Consider the following 25768-nt stretch of genomic DNA (forward strand, 5'->3'; position numbering starts at 1 on the left):
TTTAGTCGTGTCCGACTCTTCGTGACCCCATGGACCATAGCACGCCAGGCACTCCTGTCTTGCACTGCCTCCCGCAGTTTGGTCAAACTCATGTTCGTAGCTTCGAGAACACTGTCCAACCATCTCGTCCTCTGTCGTCCCCTTCTCCTAGTGCCCTCAATCTTTCCCAACATCAGGGTCTTTTCCAAGGATTCTTCTCTTCTCATGAGGTGGCCAAAGTATTGGAGCCTCAGCTTCACGATCTGTCCTTCCAGGGAGCACTCAGGGCTGATTTCCTTAAGAATAGATAGGTTTGATCTTCTAGCAGTCCATGGGACTCTCAAGAGTCTCCTCCAGCACCATAATTCAAAAGCATCAATTCTTCGACGATCAGCCTTCTTTATGGTCCAGCTCTCATAAAGAAGGCTGATCGTCGAAGAATTGATGCTTTTGAATTATGGTGCTGGAGGAGACTCTTGAGAGTCCCATGGTACCACTGGTACCACTGTATATTGAACAAAATCGAGGTACCACTGTATATTGAACAAAACTAGCTGTTCCTCTCTCTTCTGGTCCTTCTTTCTGGTGTGGCAGCTTCCTTGTCTTAAAGCAACAGGTACATTATATCTCTATATCTGGACACAATGACATTTGAGTTTTCAGAGAGCTTCCTTACCATATCCTTCCTATTTATTCTGCATATTTCTAAGAACAGGTGTAGCGGAATGCCGAGCTACAAATTGGGAACGACCCCAGTTCATATCTGTCACGGTCCTTGTTTGGCTACTTCTGAGAAACTAGTACCACAGCCATTCTGTCTTTAAGGCTTTTATTTTGCCTGATATTTACAATGTGATTCAGTATCAAGAATACATGTCCGATCAGTCTGACGAAGATTCTCCCAATGCCTGGCGTCTGCTCCTCCCCCAGCATAGTAAGCATGGGATTCCTGCCCTCCTCCCTTTGCGCCTGCGCACCTTGGAATGTCTTAAGTCAGGCATGAACTTTAAAGGGCGAGGCATCTCCCCACTGGACACTTCCCCTGATCCCTCCCCCTGATGTGCTGTCTGAGGTTGCAGTAAGGGCTCTAGGATGCTGCCTGAGCCAGGGTGCCTCTCTTCTGCGATTGTCAGGGAATGCTCGCTGCTAGAACAATCCCTGACAATATCTGATCTCTGTCACCAATTCACTAACGCAAGCCATGTTCTCTCAGCCTCAGTCTGCCCATATGCTTGGACCATGCAAGGCCCAAACAGACCTGGCCAGTGCCACTTGCAAGTCTGACCCAAGGCATTGTGTTGCCTTAGAATTCCGGGTCCCTCTAACTTTTCTGAACGTACAAACGGAAGATGCTGTGCTATCTGTTTGTTTCCCCATCAGTTCTTTCACCCACTTTCTTAATCTGCCTACTGTGAGGAAAAAACAGCTCTGAACGTCCACCAACACATACCCTTTTTGGCCCCACCAATACCAGAGCCCCAAAGTCTGTCAGGTCAGGTTGTTGGAGGTTTCCCTTATGGCAGGGAGGAGGGAGTTCGATACAGAATATCTTTATCCAGTGCAGGAGCTCCATCACTGACATAGGAGAGGAAGAACCAATATATCCCAATGTGCCTGGGACACCCTTCCAGAACTATAGGGTTATTCACTTATTCACTTACCTAGAAGCAAGTCCCATTGAACTCACGCCTAAGCCTGACTTCCGAATACACATCTATAGGATTGTCCTGTTAAGCTCTTTATTCTTATATCACAAACAGAGGGGACATATATTGAATGTGCAACAATTTGGTGAAAGGCAGGATTATAAATTTAATGACAACAACAACGTACTCTAAAAATAATTAGCCCATAGCATCTGTAATCTGGCGCTGATACAGTCTAGAAAAGGCCTGCTGTTAACACAACATGTAACTAGGTTGTGTGTGGAGGTGCCAAACAAGGCCGATTTATTTTAAATGATATCTCCGAAAATAAGCCATACCCCGAAAATAAGCCATAGGGATAGGCAGTTTAACCTTGTAGGTCAGGCATCCCCAAACTGCGGCCCTCCAGATGTTTTGGCCTACAACTCCCATGATCCCTAGCTAACAAGGGATGATGGGAATTGTAGTCCAAAACATCTGGAGGGCCGAAGTTTGGGGATGCCTGTTGTAGGTTAAACTGTACCATACTTAATAAAAAATAAGACATCCCCTGAAAATAAGCCACCGTGTTTGTTTGTTTTTTAGGAAAAATAAATATAAGACGGTGTCTTATTTTTGGAGAAACACGGTATTTACAGTGAGATGCATGGCTAGCACAAGGAAATGCATAGATTAATCTGATTCACTATGGGTCCAGTGCTTCACTGTCCTCTTCTTTCCTCCAATGGGAGTTATGAAGCTTCATTCATACTTGAAGCTCAAACAAAATCTTAATACTGATCTTGTAATACAGCACCAAACAGCAGGGTTCTACAACACATGCAAGACAAAACGAAAACAACCAAAATTGTAGCCATGGTACTCTGCTACAGTAAATATAAATGGGAAAAGGGACCTTCCTCCCCCCACCCCTCAGCTGAAATCTCTCGAAGGAATTTGTCAGGTGGCCCATATCGCACAACGGCCAATGCCAGTACCAAAAGTGGCAGGGGCCAGATGCTAATGTGCCTTGAGGCAAAGCCACCTCTCTCTGTCCATTTTCCAGGTTAAGAGACCCCAAATGGCATGTTCAATAAATGTGACCTTGACTATGCTTTAGCAATATTTTCTAAATGTTACTCATCCTCGTATTTATGAACAACAAAGGGACAAACTGGACATCAGTTCTGCAGCTCTTTCACCCAACATTTTAAAAATGGATGGTAGCTTTGGAAGGCTGCAATCAGATGTGAAAGAGCAGGAAAGGGGGCAGGGCAGGCTCCAGTGCTTAACCCTTCCCCTACGTTTTCCCTATGGGGAAAGCTACGGAAACCCTCATATTGCATTGCCATAGAGACTGCCACAGAGCCTAGGGCTTGCCGATCAGAAGGTCGGCAGTTCGAATCCCCACGACGGAGTGAGCTCCCATTGCTCGGTCCCTGCTCCTGCCAACCTAGCAGTTTGAAAGCATGTCAAAGTGCAAGTAGATAAATAGGTACCACTACAGCAGGAAGGTAAACGGCATTTCCGTGTGCTGCTCTGGTTCGCCAGAAGCGGCTTAGTCATGCTGGCCACATGACCTGGAAGCTGTACGCCGGCTCCCTCGGCCAATAGAGTGAGATGAGCGCCGCAACCCCAGATTCAGGGGGTCCCTTTACCTTTAATCTTTTTTAGGCAGGAGCCTACTTTAGCAGATCCATGGAGTTGGTAGCGAAATGTTTTGAATATATAGATAGGACTAGGATACGAATTGAGGAGAGGTGGGGGGTGGGGGAGAAAGATGGGAACTGTTTTACAAGGTGACGTTTAGAAAAAAGATGTACCGAAAGTATAAATGGCGCATTTAACTAAGGAAGATTTGGTCACAACTCACAGGGGAACAACTATGAGTCCAGAGACATCAAAGTGCTATAGGCATGATGTGAGACAACCAACTAAGGCTGTGTAAACCTTCCCGTTGACTCAGCATCCAGTGCACTTCCATTTCTGGTTTGGACAGAGGCGGTTTTAGGGTAGGTACATAGAGCGCCACAACAAAGTTGTAGAATGGAGAGCGGGAGGTGAGAAGGCACCAAATTTGAGCATCGCACAGGGCACCACTGAAATTTGAGAGCCCAAAGGCCACCACTGGTTTGAGAAGCGGTGCATATATGATGTTGGCCATAATCTGGATATATTTCGTATCTATCCTGTCATTCCTTAGGAAACATTGCATTTTGATGTGCTTTCTGCTCAAACCAGTTTCAATCCGAATTGAGAAAAACAGTGACCTATCTGCATTTTAAGTCAGTAATATTCACATAATCCCAGTCACTAAAAAGTGATTAAAAGGTGTCCGATCTGTGGATGAACTCCAGAAACCTAGTTATCTATTCAGTCCTCAATTATTATTTTTTCTTGGAAAATCTTAAAGTTCAATATTTTATTCTAAGAAGACAGTGAATCTGCCATAACAGTAAATCAGCAGGACACTGTCACAAAAAAGACAACACTATCAACGATGAAAGCAGAATCACAATCAGTTGCCATCGTTTTTGCCTGATTATGCAAACTGACTATGCCATGTGGTTATTTTTTAAACTTTTTGTTATGTTTTTAATGGCTCATGTATCCACCATGTAATATGCTCTTCTACTCTTTTGCAAGGGCTGATGCAGTTGTTAACCAAATCTTTGAAATACATTTCTTCCTTTCTTAAAATATAATAATCAGTAACTAGAATATTGTGCTTTCCAAAGGAACATTTTTACAAACTGGCTTACATTAACTGTACTTGGCTGCCTTGTGTCCCTCATCTATTCCCTGAAAGGAGGATTGAACAGCATAGCAAAGAGGGGGCTCACAACTGAATTGACTGTACCAATTCAATTGCTGGGGGGGGGTCATCTGCTTGCATTCATACAAATGCATTCATGTTTTGCTACAGGTTAAGTGTTTGCTTTAATTTTTAATCATCATTTTGTCTGTGTGTGTGTGTGTGTGTGGTCACTCACTAAGCCTCTCAAGAAGCAGGAGAGCAAGAGTGGATGGCAATATTCTTCCTTCTCTGTCTACGTCTCTTCTGTTCTCGCCCCTCTCCTTAAAGTCTGACTTCCCTTGTAAACTGCAGGAGTCAGTCTTGCCAGCATCTCACTTTGATCTCCGATAGGAGATTTCTCTCTGTCTGCTTAGGCCTGGCAAGGAGATTCTCAGTGACCTGGAGGTTTCCTCCCCATGTGGCTACAGGATGGTTTGTATCTCGTCCAAGCAGCAGCAGCAGCAGCAGCAAAAGCAAAAGCAAAGTGATCACTCATTTATGTGAAATGACTGAAACCGTGTCTGCATGGGCGTCTGCCAGCTGCAGCCTTTGGAGTTATTTTTGCTGACCTGCAATCTGCAAAAAAAAGAAAGAAAAGACAATCCCCAGCAGTGCAGTTAGGTAATTTTAGACTCTGGCCTTAATGGTCTTACAGGGCGAACCCTTTTTTAGATGGTTATGTGTATTACTTCACTGGCTTCAAGATATAGGAAGACAGCCCTGTTGCTTTTGAGGGGCCTTGCAGCACATTCCCTGGGGTTCTGACCCAAAGTCCTGACTTACTGGTACCACTGAGGCAATCCCTACAGGGAACGGCAGAGAGGCTGCAGAACCAGAGTGTGTGTGTGTGTTAGGAGAGGGGACAAGAGACAGACTGGGCTACATCATTGTTGACATACCACTTGCACTCAGGTAGTGAGAATACAGCATTGCAACCGGGTATATTTATCACCCTCGCCGTCTGCTTTGCCTTCCCCACATGCTGATATGACCCCTCCCATAAGCAGCCCAGCTGTCAGCCAGCCACAGGCTTGGTCAGCCGACGTATCTTTGATCTGCAGATGCAGAGTCCACCAGGGTGACCCCGTTGTGCGAAAAGGAGAGGGTAGCAGGTAGAGAGGGTGCCATAAGCTGCTAGGGGAACATATGCTCCGCACATGTGTCCATCCCCAGACACTGCAAACGCATTTCTTTCTGTCATGGTGAAGCATTCGCTATGCTGCTCGTGAATATGGATGATGTGCAACTGTTCTAGAGCGTCTAGGAGTGCTCCCGGGCAAGGAGAAACATTGACAGATGGATTTCTAAGGGGAGGGTTGTGCTGGCAACGTGTGTTGGAGCCCAGAAATCAAAGCCGTTTTCATATGGGCAGGTTAAAGCCTTCAGAGGAATGAAGCTGACCCTATGCTGTTGAATTGGCGGAGTTGAGAGGGAACCAAAATATTGTTTTACATTTCTGAAGGGGCAGGCATTTCAGGATCCGTCATTTTGACTAACAAACTCCCGAGAAAGCAGAAGAGGGGTGCATTCAGGGCCCTGCTCAGCAAAATGAGCAGGAGGGACCCCAAGCAGGGCTGTGGGCTCGCCACATTTTATAGTCAGTGAATTGTGGCACTTCAAGAGGACTCCCCTTGAAAGACCAGAGTCTAAAATATCTGAGCCATCCAGTTCTGCCTCTCTGCCAGGAACAACCTCCCTCCAACTTGCTGCTACTGTTGGGACCAGTTGGTCTTCAAGGATTTGAAAGCAAATTCCCCACACTTGTGTTAAAGTGTGCAAATAGTTTTACGTAAAATGGCTGTGTCTGCAGGGAGGAGGAGGAGAAACAGCCAGCACACCAGGGCTAAATTATTAAGGTTTATGAACTACAGTAAAATGTTTGTTTGTTTGTTTGTTTTGCTGCATTTTGGAAATTGGGGCTTGTTTGTTTGTAACTTGGTTTTTGTTTCTTTTAAGTCTACACATCTCAGAAAACGTGCAATAAAGGAACCCAGTCTTCCCAGTAGCCTCTAATTCCTTGGTATGGTGAATTCAGTATGCCCCTTTGTATCCCCACATTTCACTAGTTATCTGACAGTGGAAGCAAACTGGGTGTGATCCTCAGAGGACTCAAGGCCACGACATGTGGCCGATGGCATCATTAAGCATTTGCCAAGGCCCTGAGCCCATCAGATTAGAGGTCTGACCTAAGATTTAATTTATTTTACCCAGTCAGACTGAGTATTTTACAGATCAGATTGGGTAGAGCGCACCCATTCGTTGCACTAAAGTTAGCAAAGGCTGGTTCATTGTGGCAAATGGAGTGCTGCTCCACCAGCCTCAATTTGCCCTCAGTCAACCCCAAGCTGCCTACCTTCTTACGGACAACCAATCAGGGGTTTACCCAGCCTGTCAACTGGCCCCACTTACTGGTTGGTCTCCCTGCCATCCACCCTTCCAGTCACAATGGCCACCAGCCACCATTACCAATGGCAGCTGGCTTGCCACCACTGGGACTAGGGGTGAATTTCAGGACCAGCAGAAGAGCATCACTCATCCCTTTTGGGCTTCGATTTGTACATTGGTTTCCTGATGCTCCAACAGTGAAACTCTATGCTCCTCATTCTCAAATCACTTCTCTTTTTGCTTATTCGTGCTTCATCTTTTATTGCTAGGGCATGCCATTTTATTATGCACCAAACTGGGTTATTTTTACGTAGCAGGGGATAACAGAACAAGAAATAATAATAATAATAATAATAATAATAATAATAATAATAATAATAGATTTCTGCTACTAAAGGTTTTAAAAACTAAGCAGTAGCTGATATGCAGATATGAACTCATCAAAATTGTCCACTGTTGAGCAATTGTACCAAGCTAAAAACACCCACAACATCTGGGTGGATTTTATTTATTTTTTTAAACCCTAACTGGAACCATTTGAGACGAGTGTGGTGGGATCCCAAGTACCTCTTGGCTCCAGAAAAAGCTTTAAAACATGATATAATGAAATGCAAATGTTCGCAAATTGTGTACAAATGCTCAGATTAAAAGATTACAACACTTACTACTGAGAGAGATATCCTAATCACTATGATTTCTAGGGTGATAATTTTAGACAACCGTCCTAAGCTATTCCTCTCTTCTATTACTACAATCCTTAAAAAACCCCAAAACACCACTCTTCAGTCCTTTATATTCCAGAATACATGAAACTGACTACCATGTGGTTGAGAGATGGAGTGCAAAAAGAGCCCTGAAGGATTCTAATGGCAAAAGGCTGAAAGCTGTGTTGCCTCTGCACCATTTTGATAACCAAAATGTTTGATCTTTTAGTATGTTTCAATATATGTTGTGAGCCACCCAGAGTGGCTCGGGATACCCAGCCAGATGGGCAGGGTATAAATAATACTATGGTGATAGTGTTTAATACGTCTCCGCCCCCATCGTTCTGCCCGGACACTGAGGTCCAGCGCCAAGGGCCTTCTGGCGGTTCCCTCATTGCGAGAAGCCAAGTTACAGGGAACCAGGCAGAGGGCCTTCTCGGTAGTGGCACCTGCCCTGTGGAATGTCCTCCCATCAGATGTCAAAGAGAAAAACAACTACCAGACTTTTAGAAGACATCCGAAGGCAGCCCTGTTTAGGGAAGCTCTTAATGTTTAATAGATTATTGCATTTTAATGTTCTGTGCTGTTGGAAGCCACCCAGAGTGGCTGGGGAAACTCAGCCAGATGGGTGGGGTATAAATTATTATTATTATTATTATTATTATTATTATTATTATTATTATTATTATACAAATATATGAAATCCACCAGAAAGCAATGGATCTTCAAGCATGCTGGTTGGTAGCGTTCACTTCTAGAGCCAAAGGTCCTTTCAGTTTACACCTCTTCTATCTTTGCTTCACAGGAAACAGACTGGAAAGCTCTGTGCTGTTGTATCACATATGCTCAGTCAGTCATAATGTTTATTATCCCCTGCTGCATTCAGTTGCCTATTCACACAGCACATAGTTAAACCACAGAGCTTGTTCCAGGGAGGCAGTGATGGCCATCAACTTGGTTGGCTTAATTTAATTTATTTATTTGTGTGTTTTTTTAATAACAGTTTCACAATCACATATCCAACATAAAGACAAGATTGCATAGAATCTCCTGGACTTTCCTCCTCCCCTTGGTTGGCCTTAAAGGAGGATTAGAAAAAATCATGGAAGAGAGGGTAGCCATTAGCCATGATCGAGCCTCTGTTCACCAGTCTCAGCCCCCCACTTCATTTCATCCTCCTCTCCCCCTTACCATGTTTCTCTACCTGCCATTCCATGACTGAGCCCAGCAACACTTCAGGACTTATGACAGATTGGACAGGCCCTGGCTGTTTCTGTCAACGCTTTCAGGAATCCCATTTTGACACTTCTCGTTAATTAATCCATAATCAATATAGCTTGTTTTGAATCTAGAATTGTGGGTTATTATCTGTGGTTCATCCATAACATAGCAACCTCAGAACTCCCAGGGGCCCAAATCCAAGTCCTGTCTCCCACGCTTGGACAAAGTAAATAAGGAAACCATCATGCTCAGAACGTAAAGTTCATTCACACTATTGCCTCAAATTGTGGTAACCATGGTTTGTAGTTGGACAATAGCCATGCAGCTTCCCAGAGTGGGGTGTGTGCCAAAAAAATGCAACAGTTGTAATCAAATATTAAATGTTATGCACGCCAAGACCTGCATGGATAAAACTCTGCATGGTCTGAATGAAAATCATGACTGCCACAGCATGAAAAAGTCATATCAAGGCACAGATGGCTGAAAAGATTTTGCGGCCTGAGACAAAAAATACAAATGATAGCGAAAATATACTACTACTACTACTACTACTACTACAAGACGAAAACCCACACGGTGGCATTTTGATGCCCTAGTGGAAACAAAATAATAACAAAATTTCCTTCCAGTAGCACCTTAGAGACCAACTAAGTTTGTCATTGGTATGAGCTTTCGTGTGCAAGAAGTGTGCATGCACACGAAAGCTCATACCAATGACAAACTTAGTTGGTCTCTAAGGTGCTACTGGAAGAAATTTTTTTTTATTTTGTTTTGACTACAGCAGACCAACACAGCTACCTACCTGTAACTAGAATTTGGATGCCCTTTAATGGTACACCAAAACATGCCATGTAAGATGTGCTACCTACATACTGGCCAACAGTAGGATTGGCTCTGTCTGAATGGGCTCCACAAATGGGACTTGCAAAAAAGGTTTCCAGATGGAGTGAGCTCCTGTTCAGTGTGCCAGTAGCCAGCCAAGATCTTTTCCAGACTACTCCATTCCACCGCCTAGGTTTTACAGCCAAGCCGTCCCTGACCCAAGTCAGCATTCTGTGGTCACTGCCTCACTGAGCATGGTTCATTGTGCTCTTTTGGGGTGCCCCACCTCTAGTTTTTCTACAGGTTTTCATTGAAGACTTGGGGTTCCCCCAAACCTCCTGAGGCCTCCCTCTTGTGCACAGACAGTGCCATTGGGGCTGCATAAGGATCCACACTTGGAGAATGGGTTTGGTATGCCTAGGATATAAATCGGTTGCACTGATTTTAGAAGGGGGTTCAATCTGGACTCTTGCTGTGCCTTTATACAGCTGTAGGTCTGGACTCCTTTCAGACTCGCATTCACAACATATCTATAGCATCCACTGCTGCTTCTCATAGCTACCCACCCACGTGCCTCGCTTCAGTTGTCTTTCTCTTTCTCATGATCCCTGTCTCTTGCTCATCCTCTCCACTCTCTCACACAACCTCCTCCCCCTCTTCCTTGTCTGTTTTACTCCCCGCACAAGCTTTCCTTATTTCTTATGAAGGGCCATGAGCGCTTCTCTCGGCGGCTTGCTTGAATGTAGGAACAGAGCCAGAATTCATCTTTAAGCGCTGAAACTGGACACCATTTTATCAGTGGCCTGGAATGGGAAATTGGAGCCTGGGATGAGAGAGCTGAATAACTTGAGCTTGTTTTCATTTCATGTTTAATTTCCTGCAGGCTTAGCTCAGCCTTTCCGCTTCTTCCACCAGCCTCCCAGGGTTTTATGGGAGAAAAGGGATCAAGATATATTACTTCTCGCTTTGCTTTTTGTTTTGTTTTGTTTTTTTCTTCACCCAGGCGGTGATTTTGCTACAGCAAAGTTTTGACATTTCCACGTTGCTTTCAAGACCCCGCCACATCACAGGGTCACCCATGGAAAAGATTTTCATTAACAAGAGAGCACTCAGGGGACGGACGGACGTTTCTTGGCACTCAGCACGGTGGAAGGAGGCAAGCTAGCAAGCTAGGCAACAGGCTGCCAGAAAGAAGCCACCAACTGGGGGGAAGCAACTAGGAGCAACGCTGGGCGGATGTTCCTGTGCTACGTGGAAGCAGGGGTGCTGGACCCCTTTTCTGTGTAGCAAATCCTTGGGGACACATTAAGCTCCTTAAACTGAATCAGACCTACAATGACTGGCAGCAGCTCTCCAAGGTCTCTGAGAATGGCTACCACAGGAGCATTTAACTCAAGATGCCGGTGATCGTATAGGAGGGCTTCTGAATACAATGCATCAACTCTTTCACTGAGCTTCGCCCCTTCCCTAAAGGAGTATTGGGAAAGGATGTGTATGATTGCTTCCCTTTTCAAGTGCACTCAAGTCAACTTAAACATTCAGTACAGAGCAGGCTCCTTCCACATAACACAGGGCAGCAAATCTGAGCTTGCTCCTAATTGTACAATTGGCAGGGAGCCAGTTGACCCTTGCTTGATGAGCGCCCCTGTGTAATACGTAAGCTGGTGTCATTCATGCATTACATTATCAGTTGTGGTAGCCGGGTGGGTGGGTGGTGGTGGGGCAGAGTCACCCTGCTGACAGCTGCTTACTTGGATAGGGCTGGGCTGAGGTCGGGACTGCCCAAGTGCACCACCAGCAGCACTGGATTGGTGGCGGCGGCACCTGCACTGTCCTCACCTCACCACAGCCTTAGCCCTGTCCAGGTAAGCAACAGTGATGCTACTGCCAGGAGGCTGATGGCGTGGCTCCTCCTCACCTCACATATTGCAACTGCTTAAAGGTAAAGGTAAAGGGACCCCTGACCATTAGGTCCAGTCGTGACCGACTCTGGGGTTGTGGCACTCATCTCGCGTTATTGGCCAAGGGAGCCGGTGTATGGCTTCCAGGTCATGTGGCCAGCATGACAGCCGCTTCTGGCGAACCAGAGCAGCGCACGGAAATGCCGTTTACCTTCCCGCCACAGCAGTACCTATTTGTCTACTTGTACTTTGACGTGCTTTCAAACTGCTAGGTGGGCAGAAGCAGGGACCAAGCTCACCGTCGCGGGGATTCAAACTGCCGACCTTCTGATCAGCAAGCCCTAGGCTCTGTGGTTTAACCCACAGCGCCACCCGCGTCCCTATTGCAACTGCTTAGATGCACCTAAAAATGCAATATATGTGAAGCAGCCCTCAAACGCATACTGTCAGACCAGCGGCAGATATGGGGATGCTGCAGCCAGTGGTGTAGTGTGGGTTGCCAGTGCCCAGGGCAAGGAAAGTATTTTGCCCCCAAGGCAAGAATTGAGCTGCGGAGCAGCCACAGAGCATGAGTCTATGTCTCCTTGGGCTGGGGCGCCGCCACCACCACTGCGAGTCTCACCATCCGCCCGCCTCCCCACGTGGCCAAGGGATGCAATGGCCCATCCTCTCCCAGCTCCTGCTCAGCACGCTGCTCAGGTGAGGTGGGCAGGTGGAACAGGGAGCACCTCCAGTCAGCGCAGCAGCTGCAGAGGTGCACCCCTAAATAATTTTTTGCACCTGAGGCAATCGCCCTGATAGCTCCCCCCCCACACTATCCCTCTGGCTGCAGCCACCACACCATTGTACCTGAGTCTCCTAATCTAGCCTGCTCTTTGCTCCCCCAGATAGCCCGTTGTTCCAGTTAGCCTGGGGCCCTTGGGTATGGTAAAGGGTGCGCTTCCATCACCTGTGACAATGTAAGATTCATCTTCCAGTCTGGTTGGAATGTGGAATGTGGGGGAAGAAATCTTGGACTTTGCCTCAGGCAGCCAAAAAAATGCCTTGAGCCAGCCCTGGAGCTCAGTATCATTTCTGCTGACTGGTAGTGCTTTTCTAGGTTGTCAGATAGGGCACCTTCCCACCTCTACCTAGAGATGCCAGAGATTGAACCTGGAACTTTCTTAATAAGCAGGCAAGAAGGAACAATTTGGAGTCCACTTTAAAGTCTTGATTGTTCCTTTGTGGCCATGTCTCTACCTGTCCCACAACTGATGTCACATATTACCTTAGGTGTGGTTTAGGAAAAGTGGCTTCATGGAACAAATCAGGACCCCTGTCGGGCCTAATTAGGCTCAGAGATATCTCACCTCAGCTCTATGTGTTCCTGGACTATAATTCCCACCCTCCCTGAGCATTGGACCTGGCTGGCTAATGGGAGTTGAAGTTCAATAACATCTGGAGGGCCACATTCCCCCTTCCTGCTTCACTGCTTTGAGAGGAGCTTCTTTTGTAGAAAGTGTTTGTGTGTACAGAGCAAAAGGTGCAAGGCCTACATGCAAACCTTACGGGGCAAATTTTTCTTTATTGCCTTTAGACACCAGCTGTGGAGATTAAAATCCAAAGCAGTTGGAAAAGTGGCCTCTTTCAGCACCTGGAAAGGAGCCAAGCTACAAGGAGGTGGGGGAAAGCCTCATAACTGAAAGCTCTGCAGGGTTTTCTGCAGACAGAAAAGTTATAATTGCTCTCTGGGTGAGCTCTTCTCCAGGTGCCTGGCTTCTGCTCAGGTATCTTACTACTCAAGTGTGAACTCGGGAGAGATTTAGGACTGACTAGAAAACCAGGCACTCTTGAATGGTGTTGAATCCTTTCTCCACCCCTATCAATCTGGCCTTGTCCCTCACTTTTGTGCTGCCCTCATTTCCATTAGGAAAGATAGAGGGTCAGCGCCATCTTTCTGATCTTGCTGGGCCTCTAGGCACCTCTCAATGCTCTGAACAGTCTGATTTTACTAGACTGCTTGGAGGTGGAGATGTTGGTGAAGTCACTTTGGTCATTTCTTAATTGACCAATCCCAAGTAGGGTTGTTGAAGCACACAAAATTCAGTCTGTGAAGCTGCCAACTGGCCTAGGGCTACTCCTGCTTAATGGTCTACTTGAAACCATCCAGAGGTTTGGTATAATAAGTAGAGCCATGACCTCACTTTTATTTATTTCTCTTTTTCCACCAACACCGAAACTGCAATCTGTCAGATAACAGGCTAAGTAGACAGTGTTAAGGAGAGTAAAACTAAATTCAGTCAAGAGGGCTAGAAGTTGCTATATAGTTCACTAATCACATGAGAACAGTTAGGACATTGTCATTGAGGGGCACATCGGGGATTAGGGATGAATGTGTCTTAAATGGATTTATAAAGGGAATTTGGTGGTTCTGACTCAACAGAGGTTTGCCAGCATCTGACCACCTCTTGTATCAAGCGGTGTTTTTGTTCAAGTTGTTTGGGCATTGTTGGGTCTCTTCCAAAAAGCCTGCCAAATTATATGCAATATTATATGGAAATATATATATGCAAACCAATATGTATACTGTACATAAGATGTAGAGATTCAAGACCCATGAAGTACAATATTTATACAGCATACTTTTATCAGTATTAATGCATATGTATTTTTATACAGTCACATGCACGGTTGTATGTATCTGTTTATACACTGGTTACTTTAGCAAACGTGGCATGTACAGTACCTTGGTTCTCAAACTTAATCCGTTCCGGGAGTCTGTTCGACTCCTGAAACTGTTCAGAAACCAAGGCCTGGCTTCCGATTGGCTGCAGGAGCTTCTTGCACTCAAGCGGAAGCCGAGTCGGATGTTCGGCTTCCGAAAAACATTCGCAAACCAGAACCCTTACTTCCGGGTTTGCAGCGTTCAGTAGCCAATTTGTTTGGGAGCCAAGCCGTTCGAGTACCAAGGTACCACTGTATTTATTATGCAAGAATTTTTCATATTCTTAGCAGAACAAAACAAGAATTAAAACAAAATCTGTGCATATAAGCTCAACGTCGAGATTTTCAGAAAATTCCATCACAGAACATCATAAGCAGCAGTAAATGTAAAAGGGGGGGGGAGCCTTGAGGGCATTCTGGTTTTCCTGAACTCGACCGCCTAGTTTCAGTTCTTACCTGAACTCGGGCTTCAGTGAGATCTGTCCTCATGGCTAACTGCTCCCTGGCATAGACATCTGGGTAGTGGGTCTTCTGAAAGACCTTTTCCAGCTCTTCCAGCTGATAGCTGGTGAAGGTGGTGCGGTTCCGCCTCTTCTTGCCCTTGTTGCTCTCAGAGTCAGTCTTGTCCATCGGGCTGGGGAGGTTGCTACTCGCCCTCTCCTGGGATACCTTCACTCCGGTCTCTTTCACGCTGAGGTAACTGCCATCCATCCCGGCAGGATCTGAGCCTGGCTGCAGCTCGGCCTCTCCCAGAGAACTCTCTTTAGCTGTGTATGTGGTGGTGGGGGAAACGGGAGCAGGGAAGGAGAGAAAGGAAACATAAAGCTGTGGATAAAATGAATGAGGCTGAGCTGGATTTACACCAGTGTGGAAAGGAAGAAGGGAAGGGTTGAGATGGGAAGATAAGGAAGGACGGAGAAAGAGGCGAGTCAGGAGGAAGAACTTTTAAGAAGCGAGGAAGGCCGACCATTTGGCTTAGGCCATATATGAAAGGTGAAGGAAGCAGCTGGAGACCTATAAAATAAATAAAAGGATTCTGTTTTAATGACTTAAGGAAGATTAGCTCTAGATTCCATGCTGTCAGGGATTTGAATTTGTCTTGCTAGTTCGGCTGTGGTTTCCTGTGCTGAAGCAGATTACTGAAGGGCGTGTAACTGACGATAAGGGGGATACCATACATATATATTATATATGCTTACACATGGTGTTTCGTTTATTAGAGACCATGCATTCTACTTTTTATTCTGCAAATGCAATCACATTGCACAGTGCTATCTTGTTCACACAGCCTAAGTGTGAGGAAGCGGGGGGGGGGGGGAATCCAAAATGTTCAAATATAAAGGAAATGGATCTTTCACACAGATGTTGTGGTGCAGGTCAAATTAACCCATACATGAAAGAATGCAGTGGTGTAACTTGCAATCCTGTGCATGTAGATACCGTGGGGTATTCTCACAGTTAAGTGTGTATATGATTTCAGCCCTACAAGTCTAGCGGTTCTGTTCTTCCTCCTTCAGCCAATTTAGCACGTCCTCTGCCCATATTTGGTTGTGTCCCTTCTTCAACGAAGCAGACATTATATGATTACATATCCTACTCGTGGCAACCCGCTACAGCAAAACCTATCCCCAGCACCTAATAGCAATGTTCAGGGCTCTAGTCAGCTTGGAACAGGATAGTGTTACACTTACAATTGAGAAAAAAACAAAACAATATAAAAAGTTAATGATTTGGTTCAGAAGGAGGAATATAAGATGATTACAATGGAGACTATCAAGTAAGGTTATAGAACAGCGCAGAACTAACAAATGTACTTAAAAAAAACCAGATGGGGAAGTTGGGGGAAGCCGTAGGATGGGGGGAAGGGGGAATATTGGGGATGTATTGTTTGTGTTTTTTAAATATGTGAATATATGATGATGATGAAATATAAAGCTGTAAAACCAATAAAAATATTAATTTTTTTTAAAAAGAAGATAGTGGCTACACCATAAAATATACATGAGGGAAGGTGTCACATAATGTGCAAAATGCACTTTTTGTGGTAGATAAGCTTTGTCTCACATGCCACATTTCTGAAAGAGGAATAATGGTATATTTTAAGTTAATGCCACTATTGCAAATGCATTTTAACCTAAAGTTACTCCTATTGATTTTTATGGAGTTAAATTTTCAAGTAAACAGGATTACGGCTAGGGCTTTTATCAGCCAGAACTCATTGGAACTCAGTTCCGGCACTTCTCAGGTGGGTCCCATTGTCATTATAAGAGAACAAGGGAGGCGTTCATGGTGAGTTCTGGTCTCTCATTTTCTAGAAAAATAGCACTGACTATGGCCTTAATTTAACTTCCAGTTCATGACCCAGTTATTTTTACACTTGGGAAGACAGGAGAACTAATATCAGTGTACCGGAAGAAGCAAAGATCACCAGTGTTGAAGCAATGGTTCTTCAACATCAACTTTGTTGAACTGGTCATGTTGTGCGGATGCCTGATGATTGTCTTCCAAAGCAACTACTCTATTCCGAACTTAAAAATGGAAAGCGTAATGCTGGTGGTCCACAAAAGAGGTTTAAAGACTGTCTCAAGGCAAATCTTTTAAAATGTAGTATAAACACTGACAACTGGGATACACTGGCCTGTGAGCGCTCCAGTTGGAGAACAGGCTTTACCAAAGGTGTCATGGGCTTTGAACACACTCAAACTCAGGACGCAAGGGAGAAACATGCTAAGAGGAAGGCACTCTTGGCAAATCCACATCATGATCAACTCCTGCCCGGAAACCAATGTCCCCACTGTGGAAGGACATGTGGATCCACAATTGGCCTCCACAGTCACTTATGGACCCATTGTTAAAACCGTGTTTATGGAAGACAATCTTACTCGGCTATGAGTGATCGCCAAAGATGAAGAAAGAAGATCATTTCTATAAGATAACGGCCTTTCCTTCAAGCAATCACTTGGGTCTAGCAATGGGGAGAAAGATTACAGTGGGGGGGGCAAGTGATGTGTAGGATGGGGTGCTTGCTCCCTCCTCTCCCTTGGGTGTCAGCCACAGAGTTGGAGGTCTGAATTGCAAATAGGTGGCCGGCCAGCTATCATTAGTGTACAAACCGTTGTTTCTTTTCCTCTAGGGATGTTTTTATCCTTTGTTATTGAGTACGCCAGAAAAAGAATAAGAAAATAGCTGTTATGATTGTATCAATCAATTTACTTTTAAAGAATAAAGAGTAACTTTGGGTAGATTTCTTCAGATCACTTTTAAGTTATTTCTATTTCATCCTTTAGCAATAAACACCCAGCCTTGCTCTACTCATCATAATAACCTGCAGAATAAACTAACTCCTACTTCTTAGTGCAGGCAAACAAACATGCTTCTTGGTTGCTGGCGCTGAGTAGAGAAAGCACCTAAAACTGAAAAGCAGAGCAAAGGAAAGTCTGTGGGGTGGAGTCCAACTCTAGTCCATAATACAAAGTTCTAAAACTTAACTCTTCAAACATCCTATAGGCTTTTTCTTTCAAGATCACTTAAGTAATTATAGGGTGATTGTGCTGATGAAAAATCCACCCTCAGTTAGGGAAAGTCTTTAAAGAGAAAACTTTTGGGGGCACTTCCAACTGAGGCTTTTGTTGTTCAACTGCACTGCCTTATTCACTAAACTTTTCAGAGGGTCATATTCTTAAATTGCTCTTTTTTTAAAAAAAAGCTACAGTTCTTTAAATGGAAGTTGTCATTGTCATGTTACATATTAAAATGACAATTTCCCCTGCCCACAAATTTTTTTAAAAAAAAATTCCTGGGACAAGGGAAGCACAACTTTAAAGGGGTAGCATATCTACATTATGGTTGAATTGATGCCTTCTGCTTTGGCTTACAACTTAGCATTGTTTTCTCTTGGTTTAATTTTGCTGGTTGTATGAATTTTCGGTCCCTATTTCTTGCCAATTTTTATTGCTGTTGCACTTTATGGTTTTGGTTCAGCTTGTTTTTATTGTTAGCTGCTGTGAGCGGTTTCAACAATGATGGAGGGGCGTGAGCATTTAAAATGAATGAACAAAACAACAACAACAGCACATGACGTCAATCGCATGTCTTCCCACCCCGCTGCCCACATTTTCTTATTTTGTCTAAGAAACTGCGCAAACTGCCATCTCTAACCATTGGGATGGAGGGGGAGGAAGAGGTCAGGTATCTTAAGTCTTTCATTTCTGCTGTTTTCCCCAAAGAACACAAGAACCCTGTTAGATCACATCAAAGGGCATTTAGTTCAGCATCCTATTCTCCTTAGTGGCCAGCCAGGTACCCATGGGAAGCTTTCAAGCTGGACATGAGTGAAACATTACTCTCCTCCCTTGCGATTCCCAGCAATTGGTATTCTGAGGCATACTGCCTCTGCCACTGGAAGCAAACCTTGTGTAATTCTGATGATAATCCAGCCCCCTCATGCTGTGCATTCATTAGATTTCACCCAGGAACTGTCATCTGAAATTGGGTAATGGTTTGGAACCAATCATAACACTTGTCAGGTATTTCATAGTCAACAATGAACAATGCTTCAACGAACGTTTGCTTTTGCTACCGAATTCCAGAAGTTCAGCTTGCAAAGTTTGGTCTTTGTGTGCTTCAGCCTTATAAAGTGCATATAACTTTGTGGAATGTCTCGCAGTGGTTCAGCAGACAGTGGATACGGGATGTTTTGGTGAAGTTTGCATTGCGGTCTACCCAGGAGACAGGAAGCAGAGTGTCAGGAAAGTGAAAGGGATGAAAAGCCTTAAATAGAAAGATATATCAAAGCCATTGGAAACATGGCAACGGCATGATTTAAAGGAGCCTGTTAAGTAACTAGGCCCAGGGTCCAACCCCCCCCATCCAACTAGATCCTAAGGGAACTTTTCAATGCAATCCTATGCATAAATAGGCAGAAGTAAACTGCACTGTGTCGAGGAGGGCTTAATCCCAGGAAATGTTACTTTGGATACTGAAGGGCATTTTAAAAATATTTTGTAATATGACGTATGCACCAACTGTTCAAAGAAAAGCAGTGTTTGTGTAAAATGTTATAAAGGAAAAGAACTTTACAGTCTTCATATTTTGCACCAGCTCTGGGAGATAGGTCACTGGTATTCTCAAATTTCTGATGGTTTTTCCCAAGGACATCTAATGAACCATTGGCGGAGATGGAAACACAACAGCCTCAAATCAACATTCAAGTCTGAAGCCGTTGGATACATGTAGCACTTCAGCATGCAATTAAACTGACAGTCTGCCTAAGTCCATCCATCTATTAGTGTAATGTGTGAATTCAGTCAACACTGCATTGGGCAAGACAGCAAAAACTCAATGAGCTGCTGATTAAGTAAATTTTGGATTTGGGGAAACAAACCTAGGTCACAATTCTATTCACAGACATATCTGGAAGTAAGCTCCACTAAGAACAATGGGGATTTCTTCCAGGTAAACATGCATAAGACTGTGCTGGGCTGTGGATCCCTTTCCTGAATACACAAAAGCAAAGCAGGGTTGCTGATATGCAGGTGCAAGCCTTTTCTCCCTTTTCCCTTAAGGAGCTGTCCACAAGCTACTCCCCCCTCCTTTATCCTTATTACAGCCCCGTGAAGAAGGTTAAGCTAAAAAAGATGTCCCAAAGTCATAAAGTCAGCTTCATTGATGAGGGGGATCTGAACCTGGCTCTCCCTGCTCCAAGCCTGACCCTCTAGCCCAGGGGAACTGGATCAAACCCTCTGAGGGACACTTGTGTCATATGGATGGAACCACCCACCTGTCAATCACCTGGCATTGTAAGATATCAAGTCATGGAAAGTTCAAGCAAGGGCTGAAAAGGAATAAGCAGTAGCACACACACACACACACACACCCCAAGTGCATTTCTGATTCTTCTGATTCTATATTAGTGGGGGAAATTTGGTGCATTTTGAATTTTGTGACTTTTTCTGTCACCATGAGAAGAAAAGGGTGCCAAATAAATGCAAGCATCATGTTTTGGAAGAATCAGGAGCACATTTAGAATGCACTCCTGATTCTTCCTCCTTTGGACACAGCTTGGTTTCATATATGACATCAGGCCCTGGAAAGGTGGGTGAGGTTTGCCCTAATTCCTCACCCCTTCTCTAGCTGCTAGACCATGCACCAGTGAAAGGCTCTGTGGAGGAAGATGTAATAATGTATTCACCTGCTCTTGGTGAAACTCTTTCCCTGCATTTTCAGTGTTTGGGCTGCGAGTGCCATTGCTTATGCAGCCAAAACTGCACCACCTATGCACAATGGGGAGGTATCAGCAGGCAAGGGAGAACCCAAAAGCATGCAGGAGTACTGAAATCTTTTTGGGGGGGGAAAGAATCCTGAAACAGCCCAAGGAGAACTGAGCGTGCTCAGTAGCCACAGAGTGCTGACTCAGTGACAGAGGGTGGTAGACAGAAAACAATTCTAGTTGACTTTTCAGATGTGGTTTAGGAATGTTAGTGATTCACTTTGAACTAGGTAAAGCTATTTTGTTATGGGGTTGTAATGAGAATTTTGTATCCCCCACCCCCAGGGTCTGGATGTAGACTCTCTGGTAATTGAGCACATTCAGGTTAACAAAGCTCCCAAAATGCGCAGGCGAACCTACAGGGCTCATGGCCGCATTAACCCCTACATGAGTTCTCCTTGCCACATTGAGATGATCCTCACAGAGAAGGAGCAAATTGTCCCTAAGCCAGAAGAGGAAGTTGCTCAAAAGAAGATATCTCAAAAGAAACTGAAGAAGCAGAAACTGATGGCTTGGGAATAAATATCTATTCAGTTCACAAATAAAAAAACAAAATTTTAAGTTAAAAAAAAAGAATGGAATGGAGCAGAGGGGCAGGAATTCCGAACCAGGAGCATTCCACACTGCAACATTTTGTTGCAGGTGCTACTTGTCAGTCCCCCTGTAGTTTCTGGAACAACGTTTCTCCTTGACTCCTCAACTAGCTTTTGCTCAGATCTGAAGTGCCCAGGGAGTACAAATGCTGTCCCGTTATAAAGACTGACTTGTATCCTCCTTCGATGAATACAGCTGCTTTCCTCCTTTGTTGCTTTCTCCCTCAGGGGCTGAACAAAGCCATCCTGCAAGCCAGATGCTGTTCGTAGGTCTCTCTCTCTCTCTCTCTCTCTCTCTCTCACACACACACACACACACACCCGTTTCAAAACCTCTGTGCATATATCCAGAATACATATCTAATTCATCTGTTCATTATATTGTTCACAAAACATCAGTGGTTTCTAGGAATCATATGAGGGTTGGACCTTCTTCCTGAAAAAGGCATTGTCCTCTACTTCAGCAAAAAGGTCCTGTCTCATCTCAGGCTTCTAAAGAAAAACAACAACAATGGCAGCCCATTTCTGGGTTTTGAGCCACCTGAGGTGGCTTGTGTCCCACCAACTGAAGAGGTTGGAGGCTGATGCATAGCCTCCAACATTTCTCCAATGAAAATAGGGACGTCCCATTCCACAATGATAATTTTACTATTTATACCCCACACATCTTACTGGGTTGCCCCAGCCACTCTGGGCAGCTTCCAACATATATAAAAACATAATAAAACATTAAACTTTTTTTTTTAAAAAAAAACCTAGCCTATACAGGATTGCCTTCAGACAACTCAGGGTTGGATAGCTCCATACCCGCACAACATTTCTCTAATGAAAATAGGGACATCCTAAGGAAAAGTGGGACATTCCGGGATCAAATCAGAAACTGGGGTGGCTTCTCTAAATCAGGGACGTCCCTGGAAAATAGGGACACTTGAAGGGTCTGCTGATGTAACCCATGTACTGTGTTGTGCAAGCATATTACGGTATGTGGACATGTGGACATCTTGTATTACCTATAAAGCATACTGAACTGGAGCTATGAAAAAGAAAAGAATGATTTATCTTCAAGTTTCTAATCTGGCAACCATTACATTGGCATTTTCCAAATTCATATCCCTGTTTATGGCCCTCCTGAATTTGTCATGCCTGCTAAGCCCTTAATTGTACAACAGCATTTACAGGAAGACTCCATCTGAACTTGGAGCCATATGCATTCTCTCCAAAAAGCTGGAAACAGAGAGGAAAAAGAACAATAGCAGACGAGGGGGGGGGTGACTGTCATCTGCCAACTTTTGTTCCACATAGCTCTCTGCTCGCTTGCTCTTGCCAGTAGAGGAGAGAGAGCTCATCATGGACGGGTATAAAAGAATTATTACAGAAAGGAAGAAAATAAATGCATCCACAACACACCGGGGGGGGGGGTAATTATTGGCCTGGTCTAACTTCATTGGCTGTGGAACAATCTACAGAGCAAAGATGAGCCAAGAGCTTTCAGCAATATATATAAATCTCCACTGCAAGTAATCAGGCCAAGATAACATTAAGCCTCTGGTATCAGCTGAGACATTGTCTTGGCTCTCTGATTTGAAGTGTTTGAGGACTAGCAGCATGTTGATGCATTTCATGCAGAACACTTTGAAGGCAAACTGGTATTTGGGAGGGGGGGCAGCTAAATAAATAAATGGGTTGAATAACGTAATTTGGAGAGGCCAACTCTGCAAATAGGGAATGGTTTCTCTTTATATAAGGCACAATCCCACCAAAGTTCCCATTGACTCCATCAGAATTAACCCACCTCCTAAAACATGTTTGTTGCATGTTCCTAGGCTATGTTTCCAAGCTGCTTGGCAAATACATAAAGTGAGGGAGGATGACATACATCTGCACATATGCATGTGGTCTAGGGACTCCACCACAAACAACTTCCCCAGAGGGAAGACCACAGGTGTTTAAAGATGCCTCTACACATGTATGTCGTCCTCACTTTACCTGATTGTGTTAGGAAACACTGGTGTAATGTGCATCATTGCAATGCGGAGATATTTATTGCATTTGTATCCTGCCTTTCCTTGAAGGAGGTCATGGTGCTATACTGGGTTGGCATCCTTCAGCAGCTGCCAGTACTCCCCGCCACTGGGCCTTCCTTTCCATTTTCCCAAGTGGCTTTAATGTCCCCGATGTAGTGTCATTCGGGAGCACTGTGGGAAATTTAAATGGTCCCCTTCCAGCCACCCAGCACTACTGCTGCAATCAGACTACTGCTGCCAGGTAAGGTAGTCATGGCCCTGAAGATCTCATTGGAGGAAAGGTGGAATAAAGAAATAAAACCAATCCATCTGTCGGTAAAACTGAGAGAAGCGTGAAAGGGGAGATGTTTCATTCTACACTGATTCCCATGTGTGAGTTTATGAGATCTTCTGTCAATCTCGCCTTTGTTCTGGACACTGATTTCTTTTGAAAGCTGATGCATAAGATGGCCTGGAGACAAATTTTATTTGTGGAGGGGGAGCAATACCCCCTAACAAAATTCAGCTCCTAAACTCTTTTGATAACCTGACTGTACGTAGTAGAACTGATCAGAAGCCGTTGGGTTCCCTGGTTTGGAGGGGTGTGGGTGAGGGGGCTGTGGTTAAAATATACAGTATGACCCTTATTTTGACATCTGAAAGGAAACAAAGTTCTTTTGAAAATCTGGTTCTGTGTGAGTGCAGGAGGGAGAAAAGGAGAGATTAAAGAATACTTTTCGGAGTTCAAAGGAGGAGCAATGGTGTGTGTTCTTCTGGGATTAAGGAAATCGCCAGGAGCAGGTCTTTATGGGGATATTTCATAGCATGAGAGAGCATCTGGAAAGTGTGAGCTACTAGATTTCTTCAGCAGGCTAATAAAACTTTCATCATGTGTACAAGGTTGCCATTGAAGCCAGTAGCTCATTGAGGCAACAAGACTGTATTGGAAGCTCTTGCTGTGTAGGAGTCCTTTTACAGTCGTTTGCTTCATTGTGCTACCTATCTCTCCTAAGGCACCTGTTTTAAAAGATGCATCATTTCCAATGATGTGTAGGATTAACACATTCTAGCGCTACCTCGATCGCAACCAAGTCCTGTCGAAATCAATAAGACTTATGTGAGTCACAACTAATAGGTTTGACTGATTTCAGCACAACTTGGACGCAATGAAATTTCTGGCTCAAGGGATCTGTATAAAGTGTTGTATGTTTAAGCGCAAAAAAAGTTCTAGAAAGGCATTCATTAAACCCTCCCTTCTAAAGCAACTGCATCTAGAAAGAGGTGGGTAATGACTGGACCAGCTCTGCGCTTTTCGTAAAGGGTGCCCCACAGGAGGTTGTGAAAAGGAGGGATTTTTCTGCTCTTTTAACATTTAGTCTTGTTTCCCAGAGAATGGAATGTAAAGAATCGAGTTGAAATGATGCTTGTGTGAGAGAGATCATGTGTCTCGCCTCTGCGCAATCACCTTTCTCAGCCAGACACACTTAAATTTGACCAGCCCTGTTTCTTAGTGCCTAGATGTCTACAGCTGAAAAAGGCTTTGTTGATCCCAGGAGATAAAAGCAGGCAAAAAGAATTTTCTTTTTGGAGCAATTCAGGTTAGTGTAGGAAAATGCAAGATTTCGGGATTCATGTAATTCAAGAAGAAGGGGAAGAGAGCAAAACTAAAAAAAATCTTGCTAAAGATTTAAACTGAGCTATTTGCAGAACAAGGACACAGGAGACATTTGCTTTCGGTATTTCTAGATAGCATGCATAAAGTAGGCAAAATTACTTCAAAATCCTTCTTATTTCAGCTTATTTTCGACCATGCTCAGCTCAGAAAGGTAATGGGATTTTAACCCCAGCCATGCCTTTGGAAGTGCTGCATATATTTTGTTTTAAGATGTAGACAAACGTCTTGTCCACACTGGAGCAAAATATGGATGCCATCACAATGTTGTCTTGTTGCAGACCGTTCCCACTATAAATGTGGGGTTTTGCCAATTCAGATTTGGGGCGACATTAAGTGGGGCAACACTGGGATGGGGAGGTTGTTATGTGGGCGCCCCTGTATCAATGGGGACAAGGTCAAAGAGAACAGGAAGAGCATGGTTTTGTAGAGAGAAGTGCTTGCCAATTGACTAAATTTCTTATTTTGTTTGTTTTACATATTCACAGGCCACTTACCCTGACAATGAAGAGAGCTTCTTATTCTGTGCCTCCAGATTCTAGTCATCTCTAAGGATTGCTATTCTCCACCCCCACCCCACCCCGCTAATTCTAGTTTCACTGATGCTTAGCTTCATATATTGCCTTTCCAAAGTCTGTGCCTATGATATGTGTGAAATTCATAATGAACCAAAAAATGTCAGGGAACACGATTTAAAAAATAATCTTTAGCAATTATGAAGCACAACCACTAGATGGCGTTTACCATGCAATAAATGGCAATATGGGGGGGGGGGTAACAAACCCAAACCATGGCAGCCGTCTAATCCACATTTAAGAATACATTTAATTGAACTCAGTAGGACTTACTTTTGAACAAATATCCTTCTTCACACATCCCACCCATGGCCTAAGTCTCCCTCCTCTCACCATTACACATTGCTGACAGCTCTAATCTGCCTTTGAGGTGCTAGACTGTCATTATTTTGTATCAGGGAATCAAGCACATACCAAAAACTTAGGTTTGCACAATTAAGGTGTTCTAGCACCATAGCACAACAAATTCACAGACACACGAAACCCACAGACCTTCCCCAGTTAGTAAAATAATGGGGAA

The 25768-nt window shown here is 44.3% G+C and overlaps 1 protein-coding gene across 1 annotated transcript in view; it reads right to left on the minus strand.

Annotated features, from left to right (window-relative positions):
* ALX4 (ALX homeobox 4) overlaps positions 1-25768 on the minus strand; it is a 69820-nt gene that overhangs the window by 5924 nt on the left and 38128 nt on the right. The window contains exon 2 of the mRNA XM_088669120.1: positions 14594-14904. Within this exon, the coding sequence (XP_088525246.1) occupies positions 14594-14904 (311 nt within the window). The remainder of the gene's footprint in view (positions 1-14593; positions 14905-25768) is intronic.

This window comes from Zootoca vivipara, chromosome 1 (assembly GCF_965207765.1).
Source record: "Zootoca vivipara chromosome 1, rZooViv2.hap1.1, whole genome shotgun sequence".
Classification (NCBI taxonomy): domain Eukaryota; kingdom Metazoa; phylum Chordata; class Lepidosauria; order Squamata; family Lacertidae; genus Zootoca; species Zootoca vivipara.